Below are 19870 nucleotides of genomic sequence, written 5' to 3' on the forward strand. Positions count from 1 at the left end.
GTTTGAAAACTCCGTCGGCCGCCATTTTCCCATTAAAATTTTCAGAAAATCACTTATAACTTTTGATTAAGTTATCGGATCGGGCTGAAACTTTGGCATCTGGTTGTGACCTATAGCACTACCTTTGGGCGGAGAATGAGCGTTCGGCGATGCCTAGTTTATTTTTGCGGTAAAAAAGACTGTGTAAATTTTCTTTTGTGACACCCTGTATTACTCACGTATTTGTGTTCTTTCGACAGCTTTGCGAGGGCTTGTAACCGCCGACGACGAGAGAACAACGCAGTGGCGCCATCTATTGGGTAGATTTTGCCGTTTTTGCGAGACGAAACCTACGCGACTTATTTGAAGCAGACGGTGAAAGACTGTCGCGTAAAATATGGGCAGATCCTGAATGTTCCAGGATTACCCGACAGATGGCGCCAGTGACTTCTCTCGTCGTAAGCGGCTGCAGTTGGTATCGGCGAAGTCGACCAGACACGCGCGAAAATGTGGACCGGCTTTTTCACGTGCTGCGGCGAAGGTTACAGCCTCCAGATGCTTCCTCAAGGAAGTACCTCAACTGCACGAACTCTTCAAGCAGGAGCAAATGCCGAAGCTGTGATCTAGGGTTTTATTGCCTTCGCTGCGGTAGATCTAAAGTTGAAAAGGGGCATAGCTTTAGGACGTACCCCTCAGACTTGTACGAAACAAGTTACACGTACCGTGGAATACCTCGCATCCGCTCATTCCACACTGAGGGCCCATTCCCAAATTTGTAAGATCTGACAAAATACGCACAGTACATTTATATGTAAAATTCATGCCCATCTTCCATTTTTTCGCGAATATCTCCAAATTTCGAACGGACGCTTGCCCGGTACTGTACCGTTACTGATTATTTGTAATCAATTACATTTTACTGTAACTTTTTAGCGCTTTAATTACTTTTTCTTAGACGGTAAGGTTCGCTTTACTTCAATAGCTATCTTTATCTAATTAATTACAAGTAATCAATTATATGTTTCCGAAAGAGCTAAAATTGTTGAGCTGAGTTTTTTTACGTAAAAACAAAAAACAACATAAAAAGCCTCTCTATGCCCGTGCATCCGTCGTCTATGTTGCAACAACCGTCGGCACTCTTTTGAACCCGTAAACAACTACAAAAGTTTACGAAGATACCAGAAGGATTAGAATGTCAACGCGCTCATCGACGTTTCGACTGTCGAGCTGCCGAGAGTTCCTCGTTTCCTGTGTGCGGGTTGTTACGATCCGGGTGTGCCACGGCATAGACGACTGTGTTTTGCACTGACCTCATCTAGCCGCCTCCTCCCCCCCCCCCCCCCCCCCCCCCCCGCCCCCAAATTTCATCTTAAAGGCCCGTTCACACAGTAGCGTTCGGAGCAACCACTATGCTTACGAACGAATGCAACCGCTTGGAACGACGAGTTGCCATGGCAACGGAGCGCCAAGCGGTCGTTTCGTTCGTGTTCGTTCGCAACGCAAGGAGTTGAACGGAGCTCAACTTTCTCCTTGTGCACGGGAACGACCGGAACAACAGACCAATCACGAGTCGAGGTGCCCGCAGCCGCGCGCGTTGTATGCCGGTCGTGAGTCTATTCTCCCTTGACAACATGGCGGCTCCTCCGGTGGCTCCTTGCTCGGAAGAAGCGCTCATTCAGGAAGTTGAGCGCTATCCGTGGTTATGGAATGCCAGCCGAATGGATTACCGGGACACGGCAAAGCGAGATAATTCCTGGAAGGCTATTGGAATCGCTTTGGGTGAGTATGACCTCTTCACAGAACTATATAATTTGCGCCTCGGCCCAGGGCGTCTCTCTGGATGCCCTGCCTTCGTCGCGCGCTCGTTGCCTTCTGCCAAGCTTTCGCTGCGCATGCACGCTCGCGTTCACGCGCAGCTGCACGCGTCTGGGCGTTCCCACTCGAAGCTGGCAAGCCGCCAAAGTGCTATCAAAGGTTCGTTTTGGGTCACGCCAGAGGCGGGACTGCCAAGAGACTTCCCTGCCGTTCGCAAAGAAAAGTTTAGATTGTTTTGCATGCCAAACCAAGGAAGGCCATCGCATACCTCAGCGATTAATTTGCACCACCTGGGATTCTTTGGACGTGAAACTGAAATCTCGGTTGCACGGCGCCTTCTCTCCAATGAACCTCGGTCAGATTGCGGGCTCCTCAGCTAGGATTCCAACCCGCCAACTGGGGATCTGATTCTTTGTGCCGGCGGTTTGTCTCGGAGTCACTGATGCGGCCTCCGTGCAGCCATCCGTTACCAAACATTTCCGAGTGGGCAGCGCATACCTCGTTTGCGTACCTCGCATAACCGTTTGCCAAAATTATGGTACGAAATGGGAAGCGATTATTGATCGAGCGATCAGTAATGAAGAGATCAAACTGGTAGAATCCTACATTTCAAGAAGTTGAAGAAGTTTTGTAAAGTTTTGGCTGAAAGCTGGCAAGCAAACCTGATGCATGTCTGTTGCACCTATTGGCTGTCCTTATTGAAGTTGTATTAGAAATCTAGTTCAATCTTGATTTCTGTTCTAAAACTTGTCTTCATAAGCGACACTTTAATTATTTATGCCACATTTACTTCTTTCACTTCAGGCAGCGACTCTAATGCCTGCTGTCAGGCTTGGCGGGCCTTGAGGGCCAAGTATGCAAGGGAATCCAAAAAACAAAGTGGCCGGAGCGGTGCTGGCCGCGATGATGTTCCTGCGACGACATGGCACCTGTTTAAATATCTCGCATTCCTCAAGGGCCAGATTCAGCACCGACGGTAATATGCTACATTACTTACTGCCAAGAACACGCACAGTTGATCCCGAGTCTGAGTTTAACACATTTTTACTTTCTTCTATCAGCACCAGAGTGCTCCCTGTTGCCAGGGGAGTGGCATCCACCTCTGCAGCGGCAGCAGAAGCAGAAAAGTCGTGCATGACCCCTAGAGGTAAGTTTGCTTACACGGTAACAAAATCTAGAAGCGATTTGGGATCACCTACTTTCTCCTACAAAGTCTTGTGGTAAAGCAAAAAATGAAGGTCAAGGACATTGTGAAAGACAAACATGCTTAGCATGTGCGAGTGTTGTTAGGAAGGGAAGCATATTGCTTCTTTCCACACGCTAAGCTAGATGCCATGTTGACAGACGTTTGCCCCATGTCGTTCTATGTGCGGAGGAAGTGTTCTCCAGCTCACTTGATTTCTTTCGCGTCAAGATTTACCTCATGTACTGGAGCCATCGGCGACAAAAAAGAATAGCGTCCGATGCTCGCTTTTCATTTGATTTTTGTACCTACCGGTCTTTATTCGGAGTGCAGAAGAGCTAGCTAACTTGAGGTCAACCCGTCGGTGGCCAGAATGATCCCCGGGGGTACTATTTTGGTCATGGGTGAGAGCGAGATTTCTCTTTCAGTGATGTGATTGCTGTGCCAAGGGGCTAACCCTGCTACATCCAGCTACATTTTGCCAAAATATTGGTAATCTGCGCCAAGCCTGCGCCAGAGGACCAATTTAGGTCGCCTTTCAAAACCACTAAACTGAGGCGCCAGCTGGGACGCTTGCAATTCATTGTTTTACGTTTGCTTTCTTTTGACGAAAATCTGGCACTTCGGGAACCAGTAAAACGGTGGCAAGCAGTTTTTCGAAATTGCTTGGCAATTCCTACCGCACTGTACACTTGTGGGATGTCTGCGCAGTAAGAAGACAGAAACAGCGAGTTTCGTCTCAACACGTCACATCAGAACTCAACAAAACACAAAGTGCCCTTTGTTTCTACAGCACTCAAAACAAATATTTTAATTTTCCTAAGAATATCTGCTCCAAAATCCACTTTTGCTGCTCCGAAATACTGTCCTGGCTGGTCCAAAAGCCACTTTTGCTGCTCCAAAACACTGTTTTAATTGCTACAAAGGCCACATTTGCTGCTCCAAAACACTGTTTTGGTTGCTTAGGTCAATCACATCAGTTGATTAGATCTGGGACAGTTCCCGTTCATTATCGACTAACGGAAGTTCATTATAGACTAACGGAATAAAATTAGATCTGTTTCCCAGTCTACGGTCGGGCAATATTTCGGTGACAACTTCTTGCCTACACACAAATGAGAAGAGAGGTCTTGCGGCTTCTGATTTGCCTGACCCAAATCAGCCTTCATCTATTGGTCAATATTAGGATTTGTATGGCAGCAAAACAATTTCAGATTTGCTAATAGCCTCGTCCCACTAGAGCGACAAACACCGATTTTTGTCCGACGACACCACAAAGTTCCGTGTTGCCGATGCTGCCCCACTGGAACGACCAACACCCGCGACAATTGCCGACAAACAATCGACGACGGACGAGTTTTTGTCTGCCGTTGGACTTGAAGTGCAGCAAGCAGTCCCACTGAGAAACATGTCTAGAAGACAAACTTATCCTCCTTGCCCACTTGTGCCTTCCCTCTTTTCTACCCTTCCTCCCGTTTTCCCCGTGCCTCGCTCTGCCGCTTGACCTTCAGAGAAGCCCTTGGCGGCCACTCCTCGTTCCCGCAATTCCGGTCCCTCGATTGTGCGTAGTGGTTGCGGTCGCGGCTTGCTTGCTGGCGCCGGTAAGTCGAGTTGCGAAAGGAAAATTTCTGTAGCTGGTTTTGCTCGCGAAAGCTTGGTGCGCGAGGTGGTGCTTTAAGATGCCGAGGTCTACGCCCCTGCATCAGAATGGATACACTCATGTTCGAGGACTGACCAAAGTAAGACCGCTCTCTACGAAGTAGGACATGATGTTCCGCGGCAAACCATTCCGGCTGACGAGAGACTTGTCATCACGTTCTGTGATAATCGGGATGCCGTATTGTCCTCCCAAAAACGCCTGCCCTCGATTATTCGGATGTGAAGTTATAAACATCCTCAAAATCGGCGTAAAATTCCGTGGCGCTCACCTACAATACCTCGAACGACCCAAAAAAGGAACGATTTGGGTATTCTAGTTCGGAAAAAGTTTGGTGTCGATTGTCACGACTGTTTGCGGAAAGTTGCCTACGGCAAATGAAGACAAGCGGAAGCTTTAATCAAGAACTAAAGTAATCGTCTCCACTTTCACCGTGTTTGTCAGCGCGCTTTATGCCCAAAGAGCAAAACATGAAAACTGCGTCGCCAGACTCAGTTTGTCTGTGCATTTTGAAGTGTTTTGTTGACAACTCCAGTCCCACTAGGAAACAGGTTTCCTTGTCCCCGTGTTCTGCGTCGTGTCCGCCAGGTGGGATGGCGGACTCCGACAAACAGACTGTCTGTCGGTGTCGTCTGTCGCTCGTTGTCGTGCGTTGCTGTCGTTTGTTGCTGTCTGTTGCTCTATGGGATGCGGCTATAAGGAACCACAGGCCTGGCGATTACTTCCAATGTCAAATTCCAAACAATAGTTGCAGCCTGTGTTCGGTTTAACTTCACCGCGGCATTTGGTTCGTAGAACATAATTTGCTTTCTATTTTTGGTGTAATATCAGATCACTTAAAGGTACACTAACAGGGTATTTATGCTCGTCAAGGTTTTTATTTGTACTTGACATACAAGGACCCAACTACCCAGAACACAATTTGCGGCTCAAAACTTGTTGTCTTTCCGCCCGAAAGCCGCCGATTGAGAGCTGGTTGGTTTAAGTCGCGCACACTCTCTTTTTTGTGGTCACATGCTGGTTTCTATGGTTAGAAACAACCACCCAAGCTAATCAAAGTCGTGGGTCATCGAAGGCACACACTCAATACTAGAAATCAACAAAAATATGATACACATTTTTTGTGGCTTCTAAAAAACTGCAAATACGTTGATTGAAAAAAAGAAAAAAGTAGCACAGACACGTGATTTCTGGTATCTTTCTCCTCTATATTTCTTCCTCCCCAGTCCAGTTTCGGTTTCAGTGTCGAGCAGTTGCGTTTTTGGACTTCATGAAAAATATATGTGACGCTGTAGCAAAATGCTGATTGGGTAGTCTTCTTGCACCATAATAGATCGCCTGGCAAAACATAAACAACATTAGTTTCGGGATGTCAGTGTCCCTTGAAGGTGTTCTCTTTAATTTTCATCTGCGATGGTGCTTTCCATGCTTTCGCATTTCACCATCACAAAAAAATGATGCCAATAACTAATAGTCTTTTTGAAAGCAAAAAGGGAAGTGGCAGATGCTGTTCATCAACATGGCAAGACACAGCTTACCAGAAGTCGAAAGGCGTTTCGTGGAATCGCCTTTTACTATTTCAGATAAAGTAAAAGTTTAGGGGCATTATACGTATATGTACAAATGCTTTAACAGAAAAACTAGCACACAAGCAAAAGCTGTGTTCTATTTATTTTTTTTAAGTGGCAGGGATCAGTTTCTAGAAATATTGGCCTTGTTCTATAAGGAATGTTAGAACATTATTTTATGCTTCCGCTTCTTTTTAGATTATGACAGTGCTGAATTTCTTCCATTTTTGTTTTTTGATGTGCAGATCTGCTCATGGAGGCCTACAGTCCTCAAGAAGAAGACGAAGGGCAGTCTGGGGTTCGAAGCATCGACAGCGTGGAGGACACCCGTGTAATGTTCTATTCCCTCACACTTGCTCTTTTTCTGTAGTTCCTAACATCCCTATACTTCGTTTCACCATAACTGGTCGAACTGTGGAGGCTGCGGCTTCTGCGACCCAATAAGAGCGTCATAAGGCACGTGAAAACACTCCATGGTTGAGCCCACAGAGGCCTCGTTACCGCCACAGCAACAGCGCCGTCCATGACAAAAAGTAGTTCTAGGCTTCTTTTCCTTTGAATGGCAATTGAACTCACATGATGCCATCTCTATCGGCAATATACAGTCAAATCTCGTTAATTCAAACTTGCAGGTAATTCAAATGAGCATGCAGGTCTCATCCTATGTGTCTCTATGGGTGGAAACTGGGAGGAAACGCCCAAAGTTAGTTTCACAGCAGATGACCCTTGGCCAGCAGACGACAACCAGATTCTCCGGGCCTTCTATTTGGCGCAGCGACACACGCTCCAGTAACATGATGTCACGTGCCTCGCTACGATGCTCTTATTGGTTCGGAGGGGCCGTGACGTCCACAGTTTGCGAATTGATCGTGAAACGGAGTATAGATGCATAGCATAGGGAGGTTGGTGGTCAGAGTAGCATCTAACCATCGATTGCTATGGCAATCTTAGTTCAGAGATCTGCAGTGAGTTCCAGTTCACTGGTCACAACGACTGCGTCCGTTGTGACCACAGCGATTGGAATGACTGCTGTGCGCTGCATGTACACTCCTGCAACCGCTGCAAGGAATGCAGCAATTTTGGCAAACATGGCGATTGTCAGCACGTCAACCGCTTCTCCGTTGCTGGCAGACAGGTTTGAATAGCCTCAAGCTTTATTTATTTTCATTTTTACAGGATAGAGCTCGCAGCGTAAATTTTAGCAGCAATATATCAACATATATATAAAAGTCTCATTTTGAGATCACGTAGACAAAGCAGGCAGTGCAAATGCTAGCACTAATCGATTTACTTTGAGATGGAAACATATGAAAATTTCCCCCTTTCAGGCAGGAGTTTCAGTTGTCCGACCTTCAGCGTAAGCTTCCTACCTTCGATTATGCTTCGTAGTCTCGTGAACCTCTGACGTGCACACACGGACGAAGCATGGGTAAAGTCAATGGCCGCATGCTGGAGGCAGGAACATTTGAAAGAGACACCCATCCATTCACACCTTGCCAGTGACTACACTCTAAAAAAAAGCCCGTGAGTCTGCTTTCCCACACAACACTCGGAGAGCCAATCACCGCAACTTACGGAGGCAGCTCAGCGAATGACAATGCCGAAGCATATGTTTAGACAAAAAAACGCAGTCCGAGTTTTGACATTAAGCAATGTAAGCGTGACGTTTTGCATTGCTTAATGTCACAACTCAGACTGCGTTTTTTCGGTCTAAACATATGTTTCGGAATTGTCATTCGCTGAGCTGCCTCTGTAAGTTGCGGTGATTGGCTCTCCGAGTGTTGTGCGTGAAAGTAGATGCACAAACATTTTTTAGAGTGTACTCCGTTCACCCCTAAGCTGAGACTGCATGCAGTGGGAGCTATGTCTTCGTTGGACCTGTCACATGTGTCTTTCGCCATGTGATCACGCTCCCGCCCACACCCACGTGCAGAGCGGGGTGAGGTGACGAAAGGGAGGTGGCTAATTGGTCCGGCGGGCAAGTAGCTCCCTTCACAGTCTCAGCTGAGGGCTGAACGGAGTATGGGACATGCTATTTTACCATTGTAACACAACTTTGGTCCCACGAATAAGGAGAGTACTTCACGTGAAAAAGGATAACCTTTCACTATTTCCATGTTTGCTGGTACCATGTCCGTCACTGGATTGGAGGAATCACAACCAGAACACAGGGCGCACGGTTGTGCTTTCCGTAACACCCAATGGGTTTGTTGTTTCGGTCGTTCCAGATGCAGCCACTCACATGGGAGGCAAATATATATGCTATTTTATCAGGATGTACATGTTTCGAACATCAAAGGCATCACTTTTGCCTCTGACAATCAAATTTTGTGAGAACTTCTTTGTCCGACGTATGAACAATGCGCAAAACTTCCTTTCTTCTTGGGTGGAAATGAGCATAGGGCTGTGCGGACCAAGTGTCCTCTCTTCTACTTACACCACCCCATTTGACTAGATTGCTGTGTGTGCTGGTGTTGCAACTGCTTTCTCCGGTATTGATAATGTTTAAGAAACTAGCCGCAACTTTGCCTTGCAGCTGTCATAATTAGATATTTTGAACATATCTATAAATAAATTACATTTAAATTCTTAAAAATGAAATATGCCAAACAAATTCTTTTCCTAGGACTCCATGCTGGAGGACTTTGAACCCTCGGAGACCTGCGAGGTGCTGCTGCAGCTGGAGCAAAACCGCGAGCTGCCCACCCCTGTGCAGCTGGTGCCAGCTCAGTCACCAGCTTCACAGCATGCTCCAGTGCAGCAGCACGCATCGCCTGCCCAGGCAGCTGATCAGCCGCCGGCCAAGAAGCGGGCAAAGAAGGTGGGGCGGGCCAACGCCCAGGCGGAAGAGGGGTCTCTTCGGCGTATAGTCGAGGAGTCGACGAGACAAATGGCAAGTCGGGCCGAAAACCCAGACTGTAACGATCCTTTTAGGATTTATGGGATTCATGTAGGAAATGAGATAAGAAACTTGCCAGCCTGCCTCTGGAATGAAGCGAAGTTTAAAGTTAACTCGCTTTTATACGAACTGCACTGCAAAGCTGAGAGAGTGAGCAGTTCTCAATCTTCAACTTCCGAATAGGAATTGTCCATCACTACTTTGTGATGTTCTTTAGGCCCTAGGCAACCAGTGGCACTTCACTGACTAAATTTCTCATCTACAGCTGGAACGCCAGATGACCGGCTATACTCCGTTTCCCCTTATGGTGTACTGCAGCAAATGCTATGAGCCATGGGAGGCAATCCAATGTTGTGCGTGACCTTTGGGAAAGGTGCAGCGATGTGTGGGCTGTGTAGTCAGGTGAAGCATTCACAGCACTGGATTGGCTGCAATGGCTCGTAGCATCCACTGCAGTCAGTCATAAGGTGAAATGGCGTACAAGCTCTGGCACAGCACAATTACTTCAAACAGAGGTAGGCTGGCAAGTTTGCTATTTTTCGAGAACAGTCCTCATTTGTAACACTACCCAAAAAAATCACCTACTTCCCGAACTCGTCACACTTTGTTACCTTTCTAAATAACTTTTCATTTCTTTGTTTTCGATACTGTTCCTCGAGGCCACTTGGCGATTGGAAGTTGTGTTTTGGGGAGGGGAGGGGAGGGGAGGGGAGGGGAGGGGAGGGGAGGGAGGGAGAAAGAAAGAAAGAAAGAAGGAGGAGGGAGGTTGGGGGTTATTTTGCTTTTTGTCATACCTATTTTTGGCAGCCTTTTTAGATTGCTTTTGATATTTCTATGAGCAATGTACTTCCTGCATACACTGCAGGGTTTAATTTTCTTTTTTTCTCATACTCGCTTTCAATATCCTTTTTATATTCCTTAGATTTTGTTAAATGATTTTGATGAATAAACATCCAGTCCAGTACTCGCCTCTGCATTCATTCATTATTTATTTCGACTTTCACCGGCATTAAAAGACATTGCTGCATGACAGGGACACAGGGTCCCCCACCCCCTGTACAGTTCAGAGCACATTTGCCATGCTAAAAAAATATGCCAGCAACATGTTACATGACTAAAATGCCGAGCAACACAAGAACAGCAATACAGTTAAAATTGCAATAAAATTGGATGCGGCAACAACAGTAACACTTGTCAGAGCCCTCAGTTGCTCTAAAAAAGTTTGTTTAAATGGCGAGAGACAAAAAAGTATGGACAATTAAGGAACAATAAATTTCATTCAAAACCGAAACGGTCATGAGGAAAAAAAAAAAAAAAGCATGGTCTAAAGCAGAGTAGGAGATGCATTCCAGACCCGCAGGGGAGAATGGTGACATGGTGAAGGAAGGTTAAGTATATACACACCGCAGAGTCATTAAGATACTATATTTTTTCTGTGCTGTTTACCTGTTAGTGGAACATTTACTCATTTCGTTTCCACTTCCTTCCACCCAACAAGGCTTGGGTAGAAAGGCACATTGGATCACTTCAATATATTCATTTCTTTGTAGTCAACAATGATCAGACCAGTTTAATTAAAGGGCAACTCCGCTCAATTTCAAATATTTCGGATTAATGAGTGTTTTTGCATTAAGTGTCGTAGGGAAAGACTACGTTATTTGTGTCCCGAAAAATGAATATATAGCACGAGCAGAAATCTAAAACGAAAATTCTGCTCCGTCTGGCAACATTGGCCTCTGGCCGCCAAGAACATGGCTATAACGTGGTACGAGATGTCACATGATTCTCCACGCAACAACAGGCGGGATTGGGGTGGGCGTGTGCCAGGTGCAAGTGTAGTCTGCACTGCACTCTTCACCACGTTTTGGTGTCTACGACATTCGACGACGTCTGCACAACTGCGGCATAAGTCTGCGCACATAATGTCCGAAGTGTGGACGAAACCCCGAGAGACAATAATCACAAACGGTGAGACGACGACGGTAATAATGGCAGGGCGACCGTGGGGCTCCTAAGAAGCGCGCTGCGCAGGCGCGTTGCTCTAACCATGTGGACTCCGCTGAGCGCCGAGAGGAAACGTTGCTCACGTCACCTGTTAATTTGCACAGAGAAGTAAAAACAAGCAAAAGGGGAAAAATGTGATGACATTTAGCTCAATGTTGGTTATGTCCACGCAGTAGTCTTCTTTGACTGCTCTGTTGGTTGCACCTCAATTTGCTCACTCAAATCGTCCGATTTCGGCAACTTGGCGAGTTGCAAGGTTTGCCGGACCATTTAGGAAACATCAAGACGCAACTATGTCGTAATATTCGACGTGCAGTCTTCCTCGGTGATGCTCAAGAGGACTGCATTGTTTAAAAAAAAAAGAAAAAAAAGATGAAGCGGAGTTGCCCATTCAGATTGTAAAGAACACAACAAAGAAAACAATTCAGAAGCTTACATATGCTTGCACAAAAAGAACTCAGCTTTCAGGAGCAGAACCTTTGTACACTACATTGTACTGCCATGGTACCTCGCCCTGCGAGGAACAGAAGTATCTCATGAACTTGTCCCTCACTGCTTTGTTAGTGTCGGAGGCGTTGTTTGAGCTGACACGGCCTACATCCGACAGCGCAGTGCTGCCAGCCGCATCACTCCTCCACTGACCGACGGTTACAGCGCCAGATGCAGCTTCCTGGTCTGCGTAACCGACGGGGCAGTAGCGACGCTCCCCCTGCTCGCTCTCGTCACACACCCTCAGGTAGTTATGCAGGTTGACGCACGCCCAGACAATGGCCTCCAGAGTCTCCTCAGACGCCTGGATTGTTTGTCTGAAAATGCGCCAACGTGCCACCAGGATGCCGAAAGTGTTCTCAATTATCCTCCTGGCTCTGGATAGCCTGTAGTTGAACACTTTCTGCATTAGCTCCAAGTCCTTCCTGGGGTAAGGGCGCATGAGGTTAGTCAGCAGGGGGAACGCCTCATCTGCCACAAAGACAAAAGGCAGCTTGGCGGATGTATGGGGTAGCCGCCCAGCTGGCGGGAGACCAAGTCCTCCCGACAGCAGAGACTGACCCATTTCGGAGTCTCGAAAGATGCCCCCATCACTAAACCGCCCTGGCTGCCCAACGTCCACCAGCGTGAACTTGTAGCTGGCGTCGCAGCTTGCGAGGAGGACAATGCTGTGGAACCCCTTGTAGTTGAATGTGTCGGAGCCTTTACCAGGTGGAGCTTGGACGGCCACGTGCTTGCCATCCAGGGCTCCGACACAGTTCGGGAAGTTCCACAGCCTGCCGAACTCCGCTGCGAGCCGCTCCCACTGGGCAGTGTTTGGGGCCTGCAAAGTCAGTCAAAAAATGCTCTTGGGTAACTTTATTTAAATGCCACAATAGCACACAACGCTCATTATAGCCAGAATTCAGTAACAACTGAACTGTTTCACACGAGCAAAGAAGAAAGGGTGTAGCATCTGATGATTCGGAAGGATAGGCTTAGAAGAAACCTAAATTTCGTGGGTACATTGATTTACCAGCCAGATAATTTAAACGTTCAGAGCTTCCTCGATCATCCGCACCGGTGTGTACCGGGGCGCTGAGGTGCGCCTTGTCTTCGATCAAGTGCACCGGTGCGCACCGGACATACTCGATCAACGGAGCGCACCCTCCCGATGCGGCTTTTTGTTGCCCCAAAGCGCACCAAAAAAATCAACAGTGCACCGGGGTGCAGCCCCATCAGGCTTTGCAGCCAGGACCGGGAAACAAGGAGATGGCAGGAATAGCAGATGGAGATTTTGTGAAAGCAAACACACCTAACAGCGGTACTCTATGAATTTCCCAACCCTTCTGACAGTAAAGACGACGAGCTTCTTACCATCTCTGCGATTACCGGTGATTGCTGCAGTGGCAAGGAGCGCCCGAAAGTTACGAACATCGTGGAAAGCTTTGTGAAGCATTACAATAACACCGAGGTATGGCTATTGTCTGGTGGTACTCTTACCAACAATAATGGGCACCTGTGGAATTGCACTCTTACCAACAATAATGGGCACCTGTGGAATTGTTACTTGTTTCATGACCCTATAGACAACCAAGTCCACAATGCCCATTTGTGTAAAAATGCTAAAGCCACGAGTAAAAAGCCAGGAGAAATTGACAGCAGATAGGCACTGCCTGCAGACGTACACAAGAAAAACAAACAAAACACGAAGGGATGCATAGTGGTGCTCGCCGCGGTGTACCGGTACGGCGCAGTTTGTCCTCAATGTTCCACCGACTATGTGCTGCACGACCGAGCACTGTGGACTGTCTCGGTTTCAGGGCAATTCTGGTGTGTGCTGATCGAAGATGGTATCAGAGATATGTATTCGATGCGAAAAGTGCTTGTCATGACGTCACATAAGGATTAACATTTTCTTGAAGATGTCTACTCACAGGGCGGTAGAGTGGGTCTAGCACCTTGTGGAGGGCCAGGCACGTGTCCCTGATTATCCCGGAGGTCGTCGACCGGCCGATCCTATAACTGGTCGCGCATATTGCCTGAGAAGCTCCGTGAGCCAGGTACCTAAAATAGTGAAATGAGGGAAACAAATTCAGAGACAGTAACACATGATCATCTCAACTTTTAGAGCCGACTGGTGAAATGAAAACAAACTTAAAACTGAGTACACATTAAATGGTGAGTTACCCAGCTGTTTGAAAAAGAGCCGAAAAGAATGAAGTTATTCAACTCACCTGATTGTCAAGGACAGCCTCTCCGCTGGGGTGATCGGCGTTCTCCAGAACGTGGCTTGCTTCAGCAGCAGTGGCCCAACAAGGGACAGCAGGTGCTCAAACCTGCAGAGGAAACCGTTTACAGGCCGTCTCCAGTCCTAGCTGCTTCGGTTCGGGCTATAAAGTGAACTTTAAAAAATGCGCGCACCATAAAAACAACGCTCTTTGCCTCGTTTTTTTTTTTTTTTTTTTTTTTTTTTTACGTTATTTCTGCGCAGTATTTTACGAGGACTCGGCAGTTCCAATGGCAGCGAGCGAGCGAGGTAATCAGACTGTACGTGCCCTAAACAAGCGCCTCCTACACGTTGGCGGGCCTTCGAGCTATTTGATATGCATTTAGCATTGGAAAGAGTGAGGTACAGTACACACCTTTGCCGCGTCATTCTGAAGTACATGAAGAAGTCTCGTCCGTCGTCCAGCCGCATATCGCGGACGAGGTGGTGGTACTCGCCGAGGTTCTCCCGCGAACGAAGGATGAACCGAACCCATTCTCGGCGGGGACGTCTTTGGCGGCTCAAGAGCAACATCGCAGCGGATGACCGCGCGACTAGTGCCCAGTCAGTGCTGCTGCCTGCACGGGCAACATAAGCCCTCACGCAGCTATTGTAGGCGTACAGCAAATCGTCGTGGCTGTACGCCGTAGCCGAAACCTCCGGCTGCTCCGGTGAGGACCTCGCGACGGGAACGAAACCGTCCGCCATGTTTGTAAGCGTAGTTGGGTTGCTTACTATTGGCTAGGAGCAAGAGCTGAAGCTCGTTTCTTATTGGCTGTTGATCCGTCTGGTTGTATGCGGTTGCAAGTGTGTGTACACGTCGCGCACAGTTGTCGTTGAAGTCGCAGCGGTTGCATTCGTTCGTAAGCATAGTGGTCGCTCCGAACGCAACTGTGTGAACGGGCCTTAAGAGTTCACGAGCGCGCGCTCGCATATAATACCTTTGCAAAGCTCGTCTTCTGCGGGCTGCCACCTTTGACCTTTCTCTGCTAGGCTGTCGAGCGCCCTCTGAGCATGCGGTATATCGGACGCTGCGCATGCGTCCACAGCTGAGTGACTCATCATTTTTCGCCCAGGTGATAAGCGATTCAAGGTGTACAGAACCTACTAAGATCAGAACGTCATCTTATCCGATTTATTTTTTTATATCGAGGTTCCTATTAGTCCAGCATGTGACTGTTCATTTATCCTTTTATCTCTCTCTCTCTATTTCTATATCTATCTCTATTACTGAATAATTATATTAGCAATAGCTAGCAAGGTGTTAATGACAACTTGAAAAAATATATGACCGCTTTTAAAACATGTGTGCATTTTCGATTTCGTGCTAAAAAGTAAGAAAATAACGTAAAAAGTAATCAATTTCTTGCTAGTAATTTTCAATTTTGTGACTCAGTAATTGATCATTGGATAATTTCATTTCAAACCATGCAAGAGCGAAGTGATGGGTCCCAAAAAATTAAAAAAAAAGTATACGTTGGTGGAAAATGTGTGTCTAAAACAAATCTGCAAATTAGAACTACGGAAATTGTTTTGATCTTGAGTTTTGGGTTTCGAAAGGGGAAAAGGCAGGTCTTGCGAATTACGAAGTTTTCACTAGTGACACATTTTGGAGTCTCGCAACGTTTAGATTATCTTTTTCACAACAATGGTAAGTTTTTTAATGCTTTAATACTTTACGTAAAATAAATAAAGATAACTAAAAAGGTGTTTTTATTTTATTTTATAAAATACAATTCTTGAATCTTGCACCTTTGTCAATAATGGGCCAAGTATGGATAGAGCTAGATTTCGATTTACATTTATTCACGACCCAAGAAACATACCAAATGAAAGCCTGTATCTAAGTCTATTTAAAAAGTATGGTATTGTTAATATTTGTATAGAGTATATGGGTGATTTCATCTCAACTCAGGCACGGGTTTAGGGTCGAATTTTTAATTTTGACGAAAAAAATATATGTTTCGGGGCACTTCCTATAATAAAAGAAGACGCAAACGGTTATGTCCTCGGATTTTTCGTTCTCAAGTTATGGACCGTTGAAGCGGTCAAGGTGGAAATTGATGTTTTTCCAGCCTATCGGAGGTTCAGTAGTGTTGACGATTGGGCTAGTTGGTCATTCATATTAGCGGAAAACAAACAGCGCAAGGACAAGGACAGAGTAGAAGGCGGTAGACACACGCAGCGCTGTGTGTGCCTACCGCCTTCTACTCTGTCCTTGTCCTTGCGCTGTTTGTTTTCCGCTAAAACTATCGGAGGTGCCATATTTCACTCCATCCCTTTTCCCTACTTTTTACGCTACATCAATATAACTTTTTGGGAACACTCTAGACATAGGCTTTTTCACGCTAATTAAGCGTCTAGGTCATAACATTCTTAATGATTTTTTTTTTATTTGTCAAACCGCCTCTCTGTGACGATATTTGACGAAGTTCAGCAAGCTGTGCTGTGTGACCTAATCAACATATTTTTATGATCTTTATATCACCGTAAAGCACCAATTATGCTCTTTCTTTTGAGTATAATTTCAATATTTTGCCACAAGTATATAATGCGCTACATGTGCCTGAAAAACGAATATTTCGAAAAACTAGCAAGTTTGGAGTCGATTTTCTAAAAAAACCCACTTTTTACTTTTTTCATTTTTTATTCACAGTTAGTTAATATAGTTGTCTATCAGGATCTACCAACAGAAATTGTAATATATTGTTTGTACGGCCGCTATTAAGACTCGAATCTCGTGCTATGAGCATTTTGAACGGGACTTCGCACAGGCGCTTTGCTGAGCAGAATTTTGGCCAATGTAAAGTTCTCTATTTAACGTTAGTACTTACCACAATATCTGAGCGTAAAAGCAAGTGAAGTAACAATATTCATCCTTACAATATTTATTTACTTGGCACTGGGGTGATTTGAAAGGTGTGTGAGCTTCGCCTTTTGTATTGACGGAGAAGTTCGTAACATCTAAACTCTCGGACAAACTTAAGTCACGAGGGAAAAGTCTAAGTAACCTGGCATAAATCACTGCAAATAGAAATGAAACCTAAACACATGACTAACGCATTTGAAGCCTTACACGCCACGAAATGCTCGTCCTTACACGCTACGAAATGCTTGTTATTTTACGAAAGAGCCCGTATGTGCACAAAATAGACCGCACTTCCTAAGCGTCAGATACTAAATCGCACATATGTATATGCACTGCATATCTGTTTGACATAAGAAAATATGACAACCACATATAAAGTTCGGAATTTTAAACTCAAGATGCGACACGTTACTAATATTACTTCCTGAAGGGAAGTAATATTTCATGTTGTAGCCTAAACATGTTCATTTCATAAAATATATCAAAATGTGTTGATTAAATGTCTCATATACTCCTAATTAACATAAAATACACTCAAAGTTAATACAAATATAAACTTTAAAACGAATTGAACATTGCCTAATTCCGTCTGGTTTACGGATAGACGACGCAGTACCTTTTCAATACTACACGGCGCTGCACACACAAAAACAGTGATAAACACCTGGGATAGGGATAGTCATCTTTCGACGTAGCACATTTCGAGACAATAGGTTGATGCGATTCTGAGCCAGTTTTCGCTTTGTCCAAATTGCAGTCAGTTCAGTGTCAAAGTCTATGGCGCGTCGTCTGATCACACAGCGCGCACTCACAGGGGGACAATGATGAACGCACTGTTGAAACGGTCCGGCCTTTTCACGGTCCCACCATTTAGCTCTGTCTATTCTGGGGTTTGGTAAACTCTGTCTAGGACCACATCACCTCCCCCTTCCCCCATTGCTTTGCTCCACACATGAGAAGATTGGATGCCTTTCGATGGGGTTACCTTCTCCCACCCCTTCCTTTTAAGCTCCCGATAACGGGACAGCTCCTCTTGGTCGATGAAGAGAAGCGTTATCGCTTCAACGAACGTACGCGCGTTAGTTATGGAGCTCAGCTCAGTTGTTTTCAAGTTATGCAATGACGCATGATGCTTCAGCACACCACCCACTCCATCGCACGCGCTTTTGCCGTGCCCTGACGCCGAGTATATCAACCTGCTGACAACAAACTTTTTCTGAAATTCGTGTAATTGGTGCCGATTTTCGAAATGGCTTGGAGCGCCGTCCGAAACATAGATTAGCTCCAAAAAAACGGGCAAGAGTTCCTCGAGCCTGTCTTCAATCATTGTGAGCGCAAAAAGCGCGTGTGCAGAATCATGACAGGTATCGTCACTCACGACGTCGAAACTTAGTGTTCCCTTCGTGGTCGTCGCAACGCAGGTGAAGATTGTCACCATCTTGGTTTTCCAGTGGTATCCCTGCACTGCACGTGGGAGCACAATACTCCAGTTTTCGGCGAAATCAAAGTGGAGGACTACGACACGTGGCTTCACATTTGCTTTTTCAAACCATATTGCTCTCTGTTGTGCGCGCCGAATATAATAGTGGGGTATGTATTTCTTCGTCCACTTGTTGCGTTCGTTAAGAAAAGCAGTGGCCTCCAAATGTTTTTTCATCAACTCGCCACCAGATTTCCACAGTGCCAACTCCAGTTCATCTTCAGCGCTCATCCCTAGCATCTCGAGGGATATGTCCTTCCGGTTCGAACAGGCTTCTCACCTCAGCAAGAAGCAGTTTTGGGAAGGATTTTCACAAAGAAAAATTTTCTGGACGACTTCAAAGGTCATGGTCTTCCCCGCCGCATTTGACAGAGATGTCAGACAGAGTATGAAGTTGGCGCAGCATACACACACACACTCTTCATGTACAGTGTGTTTCATAACCCACTTGGGCCGAAGAGAATAAAATTTTGTTAGGCCCATTTTTGACTCGGGATTGCCCACCTTGAATTCTTTGTAGGTTTCCCTAATAGATCTCGTCATAAATCGCTTCGTGACGAAGACTTCCTGACCATCAATAAAAAGCCTTCCGACATCCTTCTTGTTCGGGCTTTGTCTTGAGCAGTCTTTTGCATCTGATGTGTAGTAAGTCAACGCAAGAGCGACATCGTTTTCGTTGAGAGCATGTCCTTGGTATGGGTCAGGTGACGCCCAGACCCCTATTTTTTTTCAGCTTTCTTGATTGGTCCAAAGCATGCTTCGTCACTTCAGAAATTGCTTTCAGGATATCTTTCTTTTTGAGGTTAGATGGAAAAAGAGTTAAGAGGCGGTAGCGTTCAAGCTGCGACGCGCTCTTGACGTGGGCTGCTCGTAAATAGCTGACCCAGTCGGAGCACGAGGAGCATGGATCTTCTTTGTCTGTGCCCGTAGGTTCTCCGTACACGTCACTTAGTTTACGACCAATTTTCTTTTTGAGGTCCGCGGTTATCTCGGATTTTTGTTCGCTTAACATAGCCGGTACGACTTCGTGGGGTCACGCTAGAAGGGAGTTTAAGCAGTGTCACACTTACTTCGGCAGCATCAATTGCTTCAGACACTCCTTGGACCAGGGCTTCCTCGTCAACGAATGATCTGTCCGATGGTTTCAGGGATGACGAGGATGAGCTTGATGACAATATTTCTTGTCCTTGCTTATGTTCTTCAATCTGACCCAAGAACATTGTGTAGCAGTTATTGTACAGAACATCTCCAGGGCTTACGCGCTGGGTGTCCTCAGCTGGTAGAACTTGCTTAAGAAAACTTAGGTTTAGCTCCGAGACTTGACGAAAATGGCGTCCGTAAAACACTATTCTCTTGTGTCTCCTTGAATAGTCGGCGCATACTTTCCGGTCTGAACTGAATAATGTATTAGCCATGGCAGTAACGAACCCTTCTGGCTTTCTGAAAGCAGGAGCAGTTTTAAGTTCATCCAGCTCAGACAGCACGGAGGTAGAATGAGTACCAGCTTTCCGCCGTGGCTTAGGAATTCAAGTATAGAGCCAGAAAGGGACCGAGAAGGCTATTATCAGTTAGACGACATGCGAAGATTCGGCTTCCTTTGGGTCCCCAATCTTCCCGTCGATCCATACTTAAACATTCGCTCTCTGCCTCGCGCGTAATCTGAGTGCCACGCAGCAGCG

General features: G+C 46.1%; 2 protein-coding genes across 2 annotated transcripts; one reads left to right on the top strand and one right to left on the bottom strand.

The window, feature by feature from the left end:
• The first annotated feature begins 1606 nt into the window (after positions 1 to 1606).
• LOC115322196 lies at positions 1607 to 9790 on the top strand. The gene is made up of 5 exons (XM_040206293.3): positions 1607 to 1758; positions 2599 to 2770; positions 2856 to 2941; positions 6448 to 6533; positions 8829 to 9790. The coding sequence occupies exons 1-5, from the start codon at positions 1611 to 1613 to the stop codon at positions 9282 to 9284; spliced, it is 948 nt and encodes a 315-aa protein (XP_040062227.1). The 5' UTR covers positions 1607 to 1610; the 3' UTR covers positions 9285 to 9790.
• A 1772-nt stretch (positions 9791 to 11562) lies between these two features.
• On the bottom strand, positions 11563 to 14289 carry LOC115322187 (putative nuclease HARBI1). Its single transcript, XM_029982520.2, has 4 exons — positions 14219 to 14289; positions 13811 to 13912; positions 13511 to 13640; positions 11563 to 12417 (listed from the first exon to the last, which is right to left on the bottom strand). The coding sequence occupies exons 1-4, from the start codon at positions 14272 to 14274 to the stop codon at positions 11563 to 11565; spliced, it is 1143 nt and encodes a 380-aa protein (XP_029838380.2). The 5' UTR covers positions 14275 to 14289.
• Positions 14290 to 19870: the final 5581 nt, after the last annotated feature.

This window comes from Ixodes scapularis, unplaced genomic scaffold (assembly GCF_016920785.2).
Source record: "Ixodes scapularis isolate PalLabHiFi unplaced genomic scaffold, ASM1692078v2 PGA_scaffold2__306_contigs__length_199485367, whole genome shotgun sequence".
Lineage (NCBI taxonomy): Eukaryota > Metazoa > Arthropoda > Arachnida > Ixodida > Ixodidae > Ixodes > Ixodes scapularis.

What these genes read in the sequence shown, in the direction of transcription:
- LOC115322196 (XM_040206293.3), top strand. Translation starts at nt 1,611, where the DNA reads ATGGCGGCTCCTCCGGTGGCTCCTTGCTCGGAAGAAGCGCTCATTCAG. An exon ending in GGCCAGATTCAGCACCGACG is followed by an intron (nt 2,771 to 2,855) that starts GTAATATGCTAC and finishes TTCTTCTATCAG; the next exon opens with CACCAGAGTGCTCCCTGTTG. An exon ending in ACAGCGTGGAGGACACCCGT is followed by an intron (nt 6,534 to 8,828) that starts GTAATGTTCTAT and finishes TTCTTTTCCTAG; the next exon opens with GACTCCATGCTGGAGGACTT.
- LOC115322187 (XM_029982520.2), bottom strand. Translation starts at nt 14,274, where the DNA reads ATGCGGCTGGACGACGGACGAGACTTCTTCATGTACTTCAGAATGACG. An exon ending in TTCAGAATGACGCGGCAAAG is followed by an intron (nt 13,913 to 14,218) that starts GTGTGTACTGTA and finishes TTTCCTCTGCAG; the next exon opens with GTTTGAGCACCTGCTGTCCC. An exon ending in AGGCTGTCCTTGACAATCAG is followed by an intron (nt 13,641 to 13,810) that starts GTGAGTTGAATA and finishes TCACTATTTTAG; the next exon opens with GTACCTGGCTCACGGAGCTT.